The sequence below is a fragment of the Acomys russatus genome, chromosome 3 (assembly GCF_903995435.1).
Source record: "Acomys russatus chromosome 3, mAcoRus1.1, whole genome shotgun sequence".
Taxonomy (NCBI): domain Eukaryota; kingdom Metazoa; phylum Chordata; class Mammalia; order Rodentia; family Muridae; genus Acomys; species Acomys russatus.
The window spans coordinates 72059047-72075748 of NC_067139.1; the positions used below are offsets into that span (position 1 = coordinate 72059047).

A 16702-nucleotide genomic window follows, 5' to 3' on the forward strand; every position below is an offset into this window, starting at 1 on the left:
GGCCTGTTTCTCAGTCACTTGCAGTATTTCAGTTTATATGGTCAAGGATGGGTTGCTTCTTTTTCTCTTCCTACCACCTAGGTGACACATTGTTGGCAGGAAACGTTTGATTATTGGATTGAATATAAATTAGGTCTTAAGAGCAATGGCCAGCAGTGAATAAATCTAGATACTACAGAGCAATAGAGTTGAAATTTGGAGGTGATAGTGAGTACTTACTATAAAGTTAGATAATTCTGATTTAAAATAGTGACCAGACAACTTGCTGGGAACTGTATGCAATTAAGAACCATTTGTTAGTATTTTCTCTGCATTTAAATTTTAAAGATTATTTTCAATAGTATGTTTTTGTCTGTGTGTGGTTTTAAGTGCACACAAGTGCAGGTGTGCTGGTCACGGGTGTTGGAAGCCCTAGATCTGGAGTTACAAGTGGTTGTGAGCTGCCAGACATGCATGCTGGGGATTGAACTCAGGTCCTCTGGAAGAACAGCAAATTTTTGTTGTTGTTGTTGTTGTTTTTCCGAGACAGGGTTTCTCTGTGTAGCCCTGGCTGTCCTAGACTCACTCTGTAGACCAGGCTGGCCTCAAACTCACAGTGATCTGCCTGCCTCTGCCTCCCGAGTGCTGGGATTAAAGGCGCGTGCCACCATGCCCGGCTGAAGAACAGCAAATTTATACTTGAGCTATCTCTCAAGATCTTGAAACTTTTTTTTCTGTAGCGAATTTTTGTGTATTTGCTTTTATATGTAAGAATTATAATAATATTGCTCTAATTTATCATGAAATATTTTGTTAATTACATTGTAGTCCAAAATAATTCATTCACTTCGATATTTTCTGTTATTAATAAATTAAGAGTGAATAAAAATTTATAAAATTTCTTGCTCCATTTTAAATATATTTATTTATTTATTATGTATACAGTGCTCTGTCTCCATGTACACCTGCATGCTGGAAGAGGGCATCAGATCACATTATAGATGGCTGTGAGCCACCATGTGGTTGCTGGGAATTGAACTCAGGACCTCTGGAAGCGCAGTCTTAACCTCTGAGCCATCTCTGCAGCCCCTCTTGCTAAAAATTAAAAGCTATTTGTTGTTGTTGTTGTTGTGATGATGATGATGATGATGATGTGTGTGTGTGTGCCAGATGCCAGAAGAAGGAATTGGATCTTCTGGAGTTAGAGTCATGGGTGGTTGTGAAATTGTTGACAAAGATGATTAGAATGTGAACTTTGGTCTTTTGGATGAGCAGACAGTGCTCTTAATCACTGAGATATTTTTCTGCCCTTAAGGCACTTAGGTCACAGTGATGGAAGAAGCAATTAAAGGAAAAGTAATTAAATAACTTATCTGAGGTCACAGCTGTTTATTAGCTAATCTGGAACAACAAATGAGGCACAAAATTCTATCATGTATCAGCCTTTAAAGGGCTTAACAGGCCAGGTGTTTTGGTGACATAGTGCTGCACAGGTGTGAGGCACATTACTGACCTATTGGGAATAATAAATTTCCTAAAGTTGAACTTGTAACACTGAACATTAATCTTCTAAAATGGAGCTTGTCTCCCGACTCTTTCTGTGACCTCATCGTTTCTTTATGCCTTTACCAAATGACCCCTTCACAAGAGACAGAGCTGGACCTGGAACTTAGCGTGGTAGGCAGAGAACAAAAGGATCACATAGATCAGCCAGAAAGATGAGCACAGGAAAGGGCTCAGTCAGGTGTGTTTGTGTACCTGTTTTGCTGAATTGGAAGGACAGGCTAAGGAAATGGTCTAGAAAGGACAGATAGGCCTGCAGGTCTGTTGAAGGGCTTTCATCCTCTGTTGTGCTTCTGACAGTTCAGCGTTCCGTTACATAAGTATCATACAGTCCAGGTGTCCAAAGAAGCCAGTTTCTAAGGGTGTAATGGACCATAATGATAGCTCCTGATTGGTGAACAATTGATAAAGCCTTTCTAGGCAAACCAAAGACAGAACTTTGGGTTTTGAAGCCACTAAGCAAGAGATGTCAGGAAAGACATTTCCTTCAGTCTCCCTATGACCATGGAGACAGAGATAGTTTCTATAGTACTCATGTGTCCCGTCCCCCCCCCCCCCCCCCCCCCCCCCCCCCGACTAATTTTCTCTGTGTCGCCTTAACTGTCCTGGACTCACTTTGTAGACCAGCCTGGCTTTGAACTCACAGCGATCCACGTGCCTCTGCCTCCTTGAGTGCTGGGAAAAGATATGTGCTACCTCGCCCGGCTAGTACTCATGTTTTATAAATGAAAATACAACAAAGCAAACAAGAAGGGCACTAGATAACCAGCTACTGTCTTAACTGATGGGAGTCTGCAATAGTTTATAGAAAGAATGGGGTTATGCTTTCGACACAGGGTCTTACTAGGTTATTATTCAAAGTGGTCCAGAACTTGCCGTCTTCCTGCTGTGGTCTCCTGAGTATCATGGCAAACTAGGCCCAGATCTGCAGGTTCAGAGTTTTCTCCTTGGCTTCAAAGTTTCAGCTCTAATATTATTTTAGAACAAACTGTTTTGTCTATTTTTACTTTTTAAAAAAAATTTATTTTGTATATGAGTGTTTTGCGTGCGTGCGTGCGTGCGTGCGTGTGTGTGTGTGTGTGTGTGTGTATCTGCGTACCATGCTTCTGCCTCCTGAGTGTACCACCACTCCTGGGTTATGCAGTGCTAAGGATCAACCCAAGGTTCCCGCATGTTAGGCAAGCAATCTACATCCCCATCCTCATCCACATCTCCAGCTCCTTTTGTGTCCTTGTGACTCTCTGTCTAACCTGACTAGAATGTAGTAGAGTTCATCTTTAGCACCTGGAGCAGAGTCTGCCATGTGGTTCTGTGACCCTGACGCTAACCCTCACTTTCCCAGAGGAGATTGAAGAGGGGCACACCCTTTTCTCCTTCCTCCTTTGTTTTCTCTTTCTCCATCTCCCTGTTCCCTATGTGCACCTTAAAAGAATCTCCATGAGCCTTAACTGTGAATATTCCTTTAAGTCCATTATACTTAGTGGAACCAGTGACTTCATGCCTGAACTTCGTCCTTTACTTCATGAAATCATGGCCCACAGCTTTGTGAATGGCTGGTTTCAGCTGGCAAACATAGCGAACAATACATCTGGAAATATTCTGTCATATTTTATCTGAGAAACTCTTAAAGTGGCTGCTGATTTGAAAGGCTTTTATTATGCTACAGACAGTCTATTGTCTGTGGAAGCCCTGGCTCTTATACAGCACTGTTGCTCTTTCTGAGCTATTAACTCGATAGAAAAAGCCCTGTCTTTAGTAATTTATGCATGGCTTGTATTCACTAAGAATAGTTTATTGTAGCTTTTTCTTTAGCTGGCTTATTGTGCATTTAGGGATTTTATTGCTCACTTTTTTCTTTAAACCCAAATCAGAAGTTAAATGGCTAAGTAGGGTTCACATGCTCCCTAACCCGGGCTTAAGACAGGTTCCGTTTCTTTGCTGTGAAGTGGTTTGTGTCTGGGCCTACATAAAGAGATTTATGCTGACACAGTGGGTGAGTCTCACTGCTCACAGTGTCACCTCTTGCAGTTGTTTCTCAAGCTTTTGCTAAGGTAGTCTACCTCTTTGTCATATTTGATAATTAGGATGCAGTGTGATAATAACGGACATCTAACCTTTGCACAGGAGTTATTTTTGAAGAGAATAAGGAAGTATATAATTTGAGGTATAATACACATACAGGTATTTATGTAATCTAGTTAGTATGACTTAATATTTTGACTTTTTTGTGATTAGTTATTATGTGTGATGTGTGTGCACGCAGGTTCATGTACCTGCAGGTGCGTGTGCATGTGGAGGCCAGAGGTCACGTTAGGTGGTGTTCTCACGGAGCTGTCCACTTTATTTTTTGATACAGGATCTTTCACTGGGGTTGGAAGTTGCCAGTTGGTCTAGACTAGTGGCTTGCCTCCCTTCCCAGCTCTAGGATTGCCAGCCTGTGCCTGGTCTGTTCACATGGGTTCTAGGACTCAGACTCTGGTTCTCGTGTGTTCATGGCAAGTGCCAACTAAGCTATCTATCTCTCTAGTTCTATTTTTGTTTTTATGCATCATGTGTTTTTGGTTTTTTAGATAAAGTTTCACTCTGAAACTTTCCTAGAGCTTTCCTAGAGCTCAGTGTGTAGCCCAGGTTGGTTTTAAATCTATGCTGAGTCTCAGACTCCTAAATGCTGAAGTCATACGTGTGAGCCAGCATACCTGGCATATCCAAAAAGTATATTTTATAAATTATTAATTTTTTTTTCTGAGCTGGGAATTGAATTGAAGGCCTTCTATGTGTCAGGCTACTGTAACACTGAGCTATAGCTCCAGACTGGTTTTGTGATTTTAGACTGGCGTGGAGCTCACTATGTACCCCAGATTGTATGCTTGTCACCCTGCTGCTTTTGCTTACTGACTGTTGAGATTGTAGGTTTGAGCTATCACCTCTAGCTATAGTTCTTTAAGTGAAATATAAGGTCAGAAACATTTTCCCACAGCACTGAGTCTTTATAACCATATTGGCTTTGCTTGAACTAAAAACGAGTCTTAATTTGCTTAACTGTTTTTGTTAGGTAAGTTATTTTAAAAGTACTTTGACTGTTATGGATAACATAGTGGTGATCATGTTTGGTGATAGAACATGAAAGGTCTAGTCTCTCAGTTTGGAATTTTTAGTTGTGACACTTTTTATGTTTCATAACAGACAGAAGCAAGTGCCTTTCCAAAGAGAATGTGCAAGTTTATATTGCTACTTGCAGAGTGTGTTATGGTCTATTATGTTGTTGGCATTCAAAAGTGTATATTATTTCTTTTTAAGTTGTTCTGTAATTATAGAGAAGCATGTTACTTTCAGGTTTACATATATATGTGTATCTATGTGTGCTACTACTAAAGTTGCGTGTTTTATTGTTTGATTTCTAGTATCAGAGTCAGAATTTCATCAGATATTTCTTTCAGTCTCTCCCCCCCCCAACATTTATATTTTGTGTATCCTATTTTGTATATTCATTTTAGTCTGCTTAAGTTGTATCCTTTGTGTGACCATATAGAGATTTTTTTCAGTATAGCATATGCATCTGTATTTTCTTTCTTTCTTTTTGTTTGTGTTTTTTGTTTTTTCGAGACAGGGTTTCTCTGTGTAGCCTTGGTTGGCCTGGACTCTCTTTGTAGGCCAGAGAACTCACAGAGAACTGCCCGCCTCTGCCTCCCAAGTGCTGGGATTAAAAGATTAAAGGCGTATGCCACCAGGCCTGGCTGCATCTGTATTTTCAACAGGTTTTCTGTTTTATCATTATTCTCAATGATGCCTTCACTCTGGAGAAATGATAACAGCACTGTGTTGTGACTTCACGTTGTTTTCTAATTATATTGTGAAAATATGTTATGGGAACAATTCTTTTTTCCTCCCTTTGAGGCAAGTTCTCACGCCTCCTAGGCTGGGCTCCACCTTACTGCGTAGGTAAGGATGACCCTGAACTCCTGACCCCCTGCTTCTCTCTCCTAAGTATTGGGGCGACAATACCACCATGCCTGGCTTGAGTGATCTTAATAATTCAAAATCCAAAAATTTTCTTTTGAAACTAGATTATGGAGAGTTTTTGATTGTTGCTCCTGTTCTGAGTTGTACTCTGTGTAATCCAGGCTTAAATATGTTTCAAACATGCTTAAGTAAAGGATAATAGTCTGAGAATTTATGTTTGACTCATGCCTTCCTCTTGTAGGTCGGGAAAGAGACTGTACAGACCACTGAGGACCAGATTTTGAAGAGAGATATGCCACCAGCATTTATTAAGTGAGTAACTAAACAATTTGTTACTAAATGGAATCTTGTTAGAAGGACAAGGTAAATTAATTCCAAGAACTACTTTTGGTGTGTGTGTGTGTGCACGCGCGCGCGTGTGTGCACATATGCATTCATGAATATGTGGAGGTCAAAAATAAAATAAATCCCCCCAAAAGAGAATCCCTCTGTTTGTTTGTTTGTTTGTTTTCCATAGATGACTCTTGGTGGTAACTAGGGTAGCCAATTAGAAATGAAAAATAAGCTTTTTTCCTGTTCTTGTATAAACTTTATTTCAGACTAGCTTCATAGCCCTATTTGATCTATTTGATGCGGAACATCTGAGCCAATAAATATGGAAGGAGTAATAGAATTAAAAAGTCATCACTGTGTATACCTCAGAGAAACAGTTACTCACGTAAGGTTAATCAGATCCTGAAGCCCAGAGGTTTGAACCTGTATTGTACCATGAAGCTAAAACCTTGGTCTCCATTGGAACACAGGAAACCCAGTGTGGTACAGTGAACTGAGCAGTTTGTTTAAAAGTGTATCACTTCATTAACTACACTGAACATTTACTGTAGCTTAAAGCCCAAACAAGATGAGCATGCTTGTCAGCTCTGGAGGCAAGTAAATGCTCCACAATTTGAAACACAGTAGTTATCTTTCTCTTGCTTTTCTTTAGGGTGTAAGGAAGCAGAAAATAGATGGCTTGGTTTTGAAGGAAAGGGACAGAGGGAAACAGATGGAAGCAATTAATTACATCCTTGGAACTGTTGAGTAGGACATTCTTTGGGGTTATTTGGTTGATGTTTGGATGTTTCCAGGGCATTACTGACCTACGCTTCCTCTGAAGTCTGCGGTCACGGATCTCAGTAGTGACTGCTTCTCAGGCAGCACAAGGAAGGAAATACGGTGTAGAAATTTACTGTCCGGTTCACTTTCTAGAATGTAAGGAGCCAAGTCTACAGAACATAGAAGATTCTTGGCCTCTGGGGAGGTTCATACTTGAACCATCTTGTATATATTTTAAGAGCTTTCAAGGAAAGATAACGCCATTTTAGGATTTGGGGTCGGTCTCAAAATCAAATCACAGGCTGACTTGTCTGACTGGTTATTCAGGGAATATTGAAAAGTGGGCTTGATACTAATCAAAAGTGACACACAGGTTGAAAATTTCTAGTAAAAAAAAAAAAGATCCCTCCCTCCAAAAAACCGCTTAAAATCAGAACAATTTCTGGTGTCAAACATTTTAGATTTGGAATATTCAACCTGAGTTTAAATTGTAATCACCACTGAGAGACTTTCTGGATATAGTGGCAAACTTTAATCTGAGCACCAGGAGGCAGAGGCAGGTAGATATTTCTAAGTTTGGGGCCAGCCTGGTCTATATGGTGAGTTCTGTATTTTAATACAAAGCAAGCTTTGCATGATACAGGAAGGCTTTCTTTTTTGTGCATGGAACAAGTGATCTGGTCTCTGGCTGCACTGGAAAATGAGTTCACAATTCACTAAGTTTCCCCAAGACTTGAATCATAGCTACACTGCTTGACAGTTGCCATAGGAGCTATCTTGATCCTCATAAACTTTAGGAGAGCAGTAGCCATGATGTGCTATTAAAATATTAGACTCACTTCTTGAGAAGTGATTTGTCCTTTAGATTGTCTGCAGGCATGACAGTTCTTTCATTCTCTTTTTACATTTTTATTTTCATCAATCTTCATCAGCCAGCTGAGCATTAATTAATATTTATATGTAATTGATTGATTAATGGCCTGGACACACTCATTGGTTAATTATTTATCGCCTTCTATTTGTCTAGCATGCTCATTACTACATAGAATAGCAGTTCTTACCAGTATTTAGTGAAAAATCTCCTGTGAAGGGTATTATAAGTAGCTTAATAATAGTAATAAACTACAAAATTTATCAATACTTTAAAAAATATTGGGGGTTGAAGAGATGGCTTACCAGGTAAAAGCAGTGGCTTGTTGAGGGTTGGTCTGGTTGCTGCCCAAGTGAGCAGACTCACATACCCCAAATGTTTGTAATCTTGCCTAAAAACTTATTCTTATTTGACCAATAAAAAGCTGCTACACCTGGGCAGGCAATGGGACAGGTGTAGCTAAGGTTTGCAGGCTTAGGATAGACAAAGAGGATCTTGGGAAGGGAAGCAGTCAGAGACTGGAAGAGGATCTTGGGAGAGGGAGGAGAGAGGAAGAGGAGAAGAAAGGAGACCACAGCCATGGCTTAGGTGGAAGAGAAGCATGTGGCTGGTGTGGTTGGAGGATTTGGCCCAGATGAAGAACCTTAGCAAGTATTTGGGATTATGGATGGAAGGTAACTCTGTAGAAATTATTAGAAGCTGATGGCGTGGGATGGGGGCAGAGAGATGTGGGAGGTAGTTTAGGGGATTAATGCCTGTCCTTCCCTGGGTGAACCAAGGCTATTTTAAAATATAACAGATGCCTGTGTCTTTATTGATTGATAGCGGGTTAGAAAATACCACTGCAGTAATTAAGCCTAATAATAAGCCTTTAATAGGCCAGACCTTTACATTAACCACAATAGTGGCTGTTCTTTTTTTTTTTTTAATTTTTAAATTTTATTTTATTAATTTATTCTTATTACATCTCAATGGTTATCCCATCCCTTGTATTCTCCCATTCCTCCCTCCTTCCCATTTTCCCCTTATTCCCCTCCCTTCTGACTGTGACTGAGGGGGACCTCCTCCCCCTGTATATGCTCATAGGGTATCAAGTCTCGTCTTGGTAGCCTGCTATCCTTCCCCTGAGTGCCACCAGGTCTCCCCATCCAGGGGATGTGGTCAAATATGGGGCACCAGAGTTCGTGGGAAAGTCACACCCCACTCTCCACTCAACTGTGGAGAATATTCTGTCCATTGGCTAGATCTGGGTAGGGGTTTGAAGTTTACTGCACGTAGTGTATAGTGGCTGTTCTTGAAAGGAGCTGGCTTTGGTTCCCAGCACCCACATGGTAGCTCACAACCATCTGTAACTACAGTCCAAGGGATTAGAGCCTCTTCTTGCCCCACAGGCACCAGGCAGTGCATGCATGTAGTACACAGACATACATTCAGACAAAACACCCAGATGCAGAATATTAAGGAAAAAAATTAAAATAAATTGAAACCAGCCAAGATGTAGGAGCAAGTGTAATTAGGAAAAGAAATTATTTAGTTGCATATCACTCTCCTCCCTGCTTACTGTTTTTGTTGTTGGTTTTCTTCTTATAGTTTCACTGAAGTGCAAGATACTATTTTGCTTCTGTTGTTGTTATTGTTGTTGTTGTTGTTGTTGTTATTATTATTATTATTATTATTATTATTATTATTATTACTACCACCACCACCTTACTGGAAGAGGAATGAGTGGAGTTACAGCTATTTTGCCTGGGAATTGCACATAGTTCCAGACACACACATGGGGCATGGTGAGATATGTCATATATATGAGCTGTCTTTTTGTTTTTCTTTTCAAACAACAGTCTCACATGCACCTCATCTGGCTTCAAATTCAAGATCCTTCTGCCTCAGCTTCCTGAGCAGTTACTTGGATTACAGGTTTCTTTTTCTGTGTATCAAAGAGAAACAAAAAGTGAAGATATTTTGAGAGCTTTCAAGATCAGGAGCTGTGATACGAACGGGTTTTATAAAAAGAATGTCAGTGTAGGCGTGAATTGTAGAAGGAGGTGTCGTGTACAGTGTGAGACTTGGGAGAGTTGAGGGAGGAGAGGGTAGTAAAGGAGGGATGGAGTAAGTGCTGGGTCTAAGTCATGGTGGCCCATGAGGAGAGGACTGCTAATGGGGCGTGGCAGCAAACAGCCTGGTGAGGCAGTTTCAGCCCAGGGTGCAAGGTCCTTGAGAGCCTGGCTAGGGAATTTGGAGCTGGAAGGAAAGCAGCTTTGTAATTTTTGAGCCCCAGGATGACAGCAGGAAAGTGTTTTTTTCAATAAGGTCCATAGCCAGATTCTAATGGATAATTGGTACCAGTGCTAAAATGAAGGAGAGTAAGTTGTGTGTCAAACTGGCCAGCTTCATTTTCTGTCCCTGTGGACTTGGTTGAGGTTGATTCCTCTCAGTTGAGAGATGTTTCTGATGAATTGTCTGAATTTTTCTTGGGAGAAAAATGTCCACGTATAGTATACAGTGGAACCGCATTCTTTTTTAGTTTTTCCCCCCCTCAGACAGGGTTTCACTGTGTACCCCTGGCTGTCCTGGAACTTGTTATGTAGATCAGGCTGGCCCCACACAGAGATCTACCTGCCCCTGCCTCCCGAGTGGGAAGCTCCTTTGTATTTGTGCAGTGGAACAGAAACAGTAAGCAAAGCGGCTCTTGGACCCTGTCTGAGGCTGCTTGGTGCCCAAGTGTTCTCAGCCATTGCTTGCGGTCCTGTGTCTGTGTTACCTCTCAACAGCCTGCTGGTAACTGTCAAAGCTTCAGTTGATTTGCCAGCTCGGATTGCTTTTGAACCATTGGGATGTCTAGGCCTGCTGAATAAAGCAGTGTTCTAAGAGTGCTATGAGAGAGAGTGTGCTGTGCTCCATTCATTCAGCCAGTTTCCCCGAGGAATCACCTTGTTTTCATCCTTAAGCTCTATTAGTTAAGCATAACTTTGGCACATACCTGTAAGATTTTAACATAGTTTATATTATTGTACAAAGAATACATAATAAAGGGATTAAAACATAGTTAGATCTAATTCAGGTCGTTTTGGCCTAAGGAAAATAGTGCTTTGTTTTATATTCCAGCATTTATATTTAGCTTTTATTTTCTTTCACTCTTGAGCACCCAAACAAAACTGTCTTGTAATTTCTATTTTTAAATCCACTTGTTGGTTAAAGTGGATAGAATTATTGATTTTAATTTTTATTTTTTTAGAATCATTTTAAAAAATTGCCTGGGGCTACTGTGTACTTCTGATGTTTCAGGGTGCTTTTGTTTGCTTGTTTTGTTTTGTTTTTAAACTTGTGACTTTTGTGATCCTTTCCATTGCTGTGTAAGAAGACTTTTGTCTCTTCTTGAGGATCAAGTTTTGTGAGCTAATCATTCATGTCTGCCAGCTGCTTCACTGCATTTTTGACCTAGAGCAAGCACTCTGATTTAAATAGCTCCACTTTGGACTTGCTGTATCCAACATGGCTGTGTACTGCTGTTTGGGACTGGCTTCTTTAAAAATACTTTGTGAAGCTGAGTCTTTTCAGTAGTAAGCAGAGTCATTTATTAATTTGCAGATGAGTTCTAAATAGATTGATTGGCTAAATATGGTCTAGTTTATATACCCAATATGAGCAAGCAAAATATTAGATGTCTGTTACTTGTATTTCCATTGTCTACAGAATATTTAAAAGAGTGAAAAGAACTCAGAGGACCCAGGAAGCTCACATATATATTACTGGGATGTATATACATATATTACCACATATGCTGGCTACTCTTGTGTCAACTTGACACACAAACTTGAGTCGTCAGAGAAGAGGAACCTTAGTTGAGTAAATGCCTCCATAAGACCCAGCCGTAAGGCATTTTCTTAGTGTTTGATGGGCAGTGCCATCCTTGGGCTGGAGGTCCTGGATTCTGTAAGAAAGCAGGCTGAGCAAGCCATGTGGAGCAAGCCAGTAAGCAGCACCCCTCCATGACCTCTGCATTAGCTCCTGCCTTCAGGATCCTGCCCTGTTTGAGTTCCTGTTCTGGCTTCCTTAAGTGATGAACAGCAATATGGAAGTGCAAGCCAAATGGGCCCTTTCCTCCCCAACTTGCTTTTGGTCATGGTGTCTTGTTACTGCAATAGAAACCTTAACTAACACATCATTTATTTCTGAGAATGCCAATGTTAAGATTCTGCCCATTTAAAATAAGCTCTCTATGAACGGCGGCTTCTCATCATGGCAGACCCTAGAGATAAGGCGCTTCAGGACTCCCGCAGGAAGCTGCTGGAGCACAGGGAGATTGACGGCCGTTTTAAGGAGCTCAGGGGACAGTTAGATGAAGTTACCAAGCACTGTGAGAAGTCTCAGTGATCTGAATGCACTACAGAGTGTTGGGCAGATTGTGGGTGAAGTGCTTAAACAGTCAACAGAAGAAAAATTCGTTGTTAAAGCAAAAAATGGACCAAGTTAGGTCGCACGTTGTCATAGGCAGCTTGATAAAAGTAAGCTGAAGCTATGAGCGAGAATTGCTTTGGACATGACCACACTGAGGTATTTGCCAAGAGAGGTGGATCTGTTGGTTTACAACACGTCTCATGAGGATCCCGGAAGTCAGACTGGAGGGCTGACAGAACAGATTCAGGAATTAAGAGAGGTAATAGAATTACCTCTTACAAATCCAGAATTATTCCAGGCTGTTTGCTATATGGACCACCAGGCACTGGGAAAACACTCTTGGCATGAGCTGTTGTTGCCAGCCAGCTGGACTGCAACTTCCTAAAGGTCGTATCCAGTTCTACTGTAGACAAGTACATTGGCGAAAGTGCTCGTTTGATTGGAGAAATGTTGAACTATGCTGGGGACCACCTGCCATGCATCATTTTATGGATGAAATAGATGCTGTTGGTGGGCGTTGGTTTTCTGAGGGTACATCAGCTGACAGAGAGATTTGGAGAACTTTAATGGAGTTGCTAAATCAAATGGATGGATTTGATACTCTCTGCATAGAGTTAAAATGATCATGGCTACAAACAGACCAGATACGCCGGATCCTGCTTTGCTGCGTCCAGGAAGATTAGACAGAAAAATACATATTGATTTACCAAATGAACAAGCAAGATTAGATATATTGAAACTGGCCTAAAGCCCTGATCTTGAGATTGCAGGTAGGTACCACCAATAATAAACCCATTTTATAGATAAAAACACTAATCTTTGATAAACTGACTCACTCAATATCACCTCATTACTTTCCTTATTACAGATTTCATGGTTTCCAAGGGTATGTGCATTCTATAGTCTGACTTTCCAGAAGGTAGTGGACTCACTACTCACCTTCAGACAGTACTAACTTGTTCTGTTTTGAGAGACAAGGTCTTACTGTGTAGCCCTGGCTGGCTAGGAACTGGCACGTAACTATGTAAACTAGGCTGGCTTTAAATTTAAATTCAGCTTCTGGCTCCTGAGTTTAGGGACTAAAGTTGTGCACTACTTTTAGAAGATAGCAATTTATTCTTTTCCTAAGTGTTTCAAAAAAAAAAGAAAGAAAGAAAGAAAGAAGAGTACAAGACGGGCAGTGGTGGCGCATGCCTTTAATCCCAACACTCAGGAGGCAGAGGCAGGCAGATCTCTGTGAGTTTGAGGCCAGCCTGGTCTACAAAGTGAGTCCAGGACAGCCAGGACTACACAGAGAAACCGTGTCTCGAAAAACCAACCAACCAACCAACCAAAACAGATGTAATTTGTGATGTATTTATTTCACTGACTTAATAATTCTTTTTCTTTTATTTATTATTTTTGTCTGTATATGGTATATGTGTGGGTGTGAGCTTGGAGGCTAACTTTCAGGACTTGAGGCAGGGTCTCCTTTTGTTTCTGCTGCTCTTATGAGCTTTGGGGTGATTCTTTGGATAGATACAAGCTGCACTTCTTCTAGCTCTTATGCTGAGTTCACATAGCCCGGGCTGTCAGGCTTGCACAGCAAGTACTGCATTGCACTAAGCCATCCCCTTGGCTTGTTTGTCCTATAATTTTCAAACTGTAAAGAGTTGAAGTACTAAGCTATTAAGATTTAAGGATCACAAGTACTGTTGACTAAGTGACTCATTCATCTCATAGATGTATAGACTGTTGACTGCCTCAGCTTTTTCCCAGGATAACTCATTGGGGAAAGTACCTGCTGTGTAAGCATTAGGACCTTGTACCCCCATACAAGGCTGGGTACAGTGGTGTGTATCTGTAGCCCCAACACTGAGGTCGGGGTAGAGCGGCTACCAGAGAGCACTGGTTGGCTAGCCTGTCTATTCAAATCTGATTGAGGAATACACTCAGACCATGGCCTCTGGCTTTCCGATGTGCACATACACACTCAGTCACTTAAACACGCACACACACATATGGAATAAGTACACAAACAAAGCAAAAAGCAAATAAAAACACTACAACAGCCAGGTGCATGCGTTCCTTTAATTACTACCTTGATTTCTCCAGTTATACGTCTAGTCTCAATTAAATTCATTTTCAAAGTTTAAAGGTTATACATTTGCTTTGCCTGGACTTGTTTAAAATCTTTACTGTTCTTTCCATAGTAGAGCCAAAAGAACCCCACGGAGCAGCTCCGTTTGTTAAATTCCGCGTGTGGACTGGTTGTTATTTAATCCACTTCATTCTGTTTGAGAGGCAGCTCAGTAACTGAGTGCAGAAGGCCCTAACTCAGGGCTGGTGCTGAGCCGGGCTCTTCTCTCTGGGAGGATGCTTCCTGATAGTAGACCAGTTGCTGGGCGGCGTCCATGATTGGTGATGGACAGCTTCTGCCACAGCTTCTCGGTCTTTTTTTTTTTTTTTTTTTAAATTGTTTTCTTCAAATAAACCCAATTACTTTAAAAACTTGGCTATTTCCCCTCCTTGAATCTATGTTTTCTGTTCATGGTGAGACTTATTTTATTGTGCCAGGGAACAAACCCAGGGTCTTTCTTATGTTAGACAGTCATTCTCCTGATGAATTGTGCTTCTAGCCTCTGTGACTGCAAAACACACAAAGTAAGTAAAAATAAGCTATTATTTTTAAAAATATTTTTTCAGTGACAATCACACAGTTTTTATCTTTTACTGTATTATGATAGTCTTTAGTCTGGCATGTGACTGTAAATTTTCTGATAATGAACCATCCTTCCTTTTTTTTGGAGATGGGGATAAATTGTATTTGCTTGTGATTTAGAAAGCATCAGATGGGAGTCATGGCCACTCAGTAGGTTTGGGGCAGGCTGATTGCTAGTTTGAGGCTGTCCTGAGCTACATAGGCTACACAGTAAGATCTCCTCAACAAACCAAACAGCAGTGCCAAATTGAATTAGGATGGTGTGCCCCACCCCTATAGTAAGGTAGAATCTCCCCATGTGACCCTGGCTAACCTCAGTCTCTCTACTTGTGCCATCATATCTGATTTAATTACCAGATATTTCATTTTTTTTTACATTTATTTCATTGTGTGTGTGTATGTGTATGGAGATGAGAGGTTAGCTGCCCTGCAAGAATTGGTTTTCTACATCCACTGAGTGGGTTGTAAGCATCTACCAGCTCAGCCATGTCCCTAGCCCTAAGTAGCTGACATTTTAAAAGGTCTTCACTTTTTGTTCAAGAAGAAGCTTACTCTATAATTTTCTTGTTCTTTTCTTGTCCAGCTCTATAGCAAGGTTATTTTATTTTCACAAAAATTCTTTTTCTGAGTTCTTTAAATGGTTTACATAAGACAAAGACTATTTGCTGTTGAAAATTTGGTAAAGCATGTCTAAAGCTTTTTGTGTCTACTGGCCTAATGGGAAGTCTTGATTACTCATTGTTATTATTATTATTATTATTATTATTATTATTATTATTATTATTATTATTACATTTTCTTTTTGTGTACTGGGGTCCAACTCATAGGTTTACTTACTGTTTGTCTATTGGAACTCTCAGTGATTGAAATATGTTAAAGTCTCTTGTTCTAATTTTCTACTTAGTTTTAGGTGTAAGCTATTTATCTTTCTAAGTGATTCTGTTATCCTGGTTTTTAAAGCTTGTGGTTCTCCTAGGTTCTAAATTCTGTTAGTGATGTTATTTATCACCCTTTTTTGAATTGCTGCCATATGTTAGCCATGTGACTCTAGATGCTGTTCTTTTTTTTAACTCCACATGATGGTTATTGGTAGTTTTTTTTTTTTAAGTAAAAGTATTCCCTCATTATATCTGCCCCATTTTATTTTGTGTTTAGGCATTTAAACACCTACATCATTGATTACATTATGCTGTAGAACAGTAACTATCAACTTTTTTCTTTAGAAGGACCTTCAAATAGTAATAGTGAGACTTTATTAGTTAATTAAAGGAATATATTAGAACAAGAAGACAAAATGAGTTTAGTAATGTTTAAAAATAATTTTCACATCACAATGGCATCAGCATACATTTGAGAACTAAAGGTAATTGTAAAACACATGTGCTTGTATGTTCACTCTGTCTCTAATTCTGACTTGAGACCAAAAAGGACCATAGGAGTCTGTGATTTGTGGGTCACAGAGTTCTTCATGGAACTTTGCAAGGTTTAGAATCTCTTCTGTGCACTGATGCCAGATTTGAAAAGGGGTGGAGCAAGGAAAAAAGGAAGTGGGGGAGAAAACATGATATGTTAAGGAGTCAAAGGTGTGACTCAGATGATTTCAGGTTAGTTGTTAACAACAACTTGGGCACGCAGCCTGCATGGCTGGAATGCTTATAATACTCCCATTCCCAGAATGCTGCTTCCTCTTTTGTTATCTCTTTTGGGGGGGTGTTCAAGAGAGGGTTTCACTGTGTGGACTTGGCTGTCCTGGACCCACTTTGTTGACTAGGCTGTCCTCAAATTCACAGAGATCTGCCTGCCTCTGTCTACCCAGTACTGGGATTACAGGCGTGCACTATCATGTCTGGCTTACCTCTTGGGGAAGTCAAAACTGTCTGCATGGTTAGTTGATCTCATCTGAAATAAAAGAAATGAGTGTGTGTGTCGAGGTCGGGGAGAGAGGGAGGGAGGGAGGTGGGGGAGGGAAGGGAGGGGGAGAGGGAGAGAGTCAGACAGACAGACAATGCTTGCTGCTCTTCCAGAGGGCCCAAATTCAGTTCTCAGCAACAATGTCAGGGTGCTCACAACTGCCTTGTAACCCCAGCTTTAAGCACTGTGACACCTGCTTCTGGTCTCTGTAGGTAACCATATAC

General features: G+C 40.6%; 1 protein-coding gene and 1 pseudogene across 2 annotated transcripts in view; both read left to right on the forward strand.

Annotated features, from left to right (window-relative positions):
- The window catches only part of Vcl (vinculin), a 91097-nt gene that overhangs the window by 23885 nt on the left and 50510 nt on the right, over positions 1–16702 (forward strand). For both annotated transcript variants that reach the window (XM_051142824.1, XM_051142819.1), the window contains exon 2: positions 5744–5814. In XM_051142824.1, coding sequence (XP_050998781.1) covers positions 5744–5814 — 71 coding nt within the window. The remainder of the gene's footprint in view (positions 1–5743; positions 5815–16702) is intronic.
- Positions 11693–13001, forward strand: LOC127186478 (26S proteasome regulatory subunit 10B-like; annotated as a pseudogene).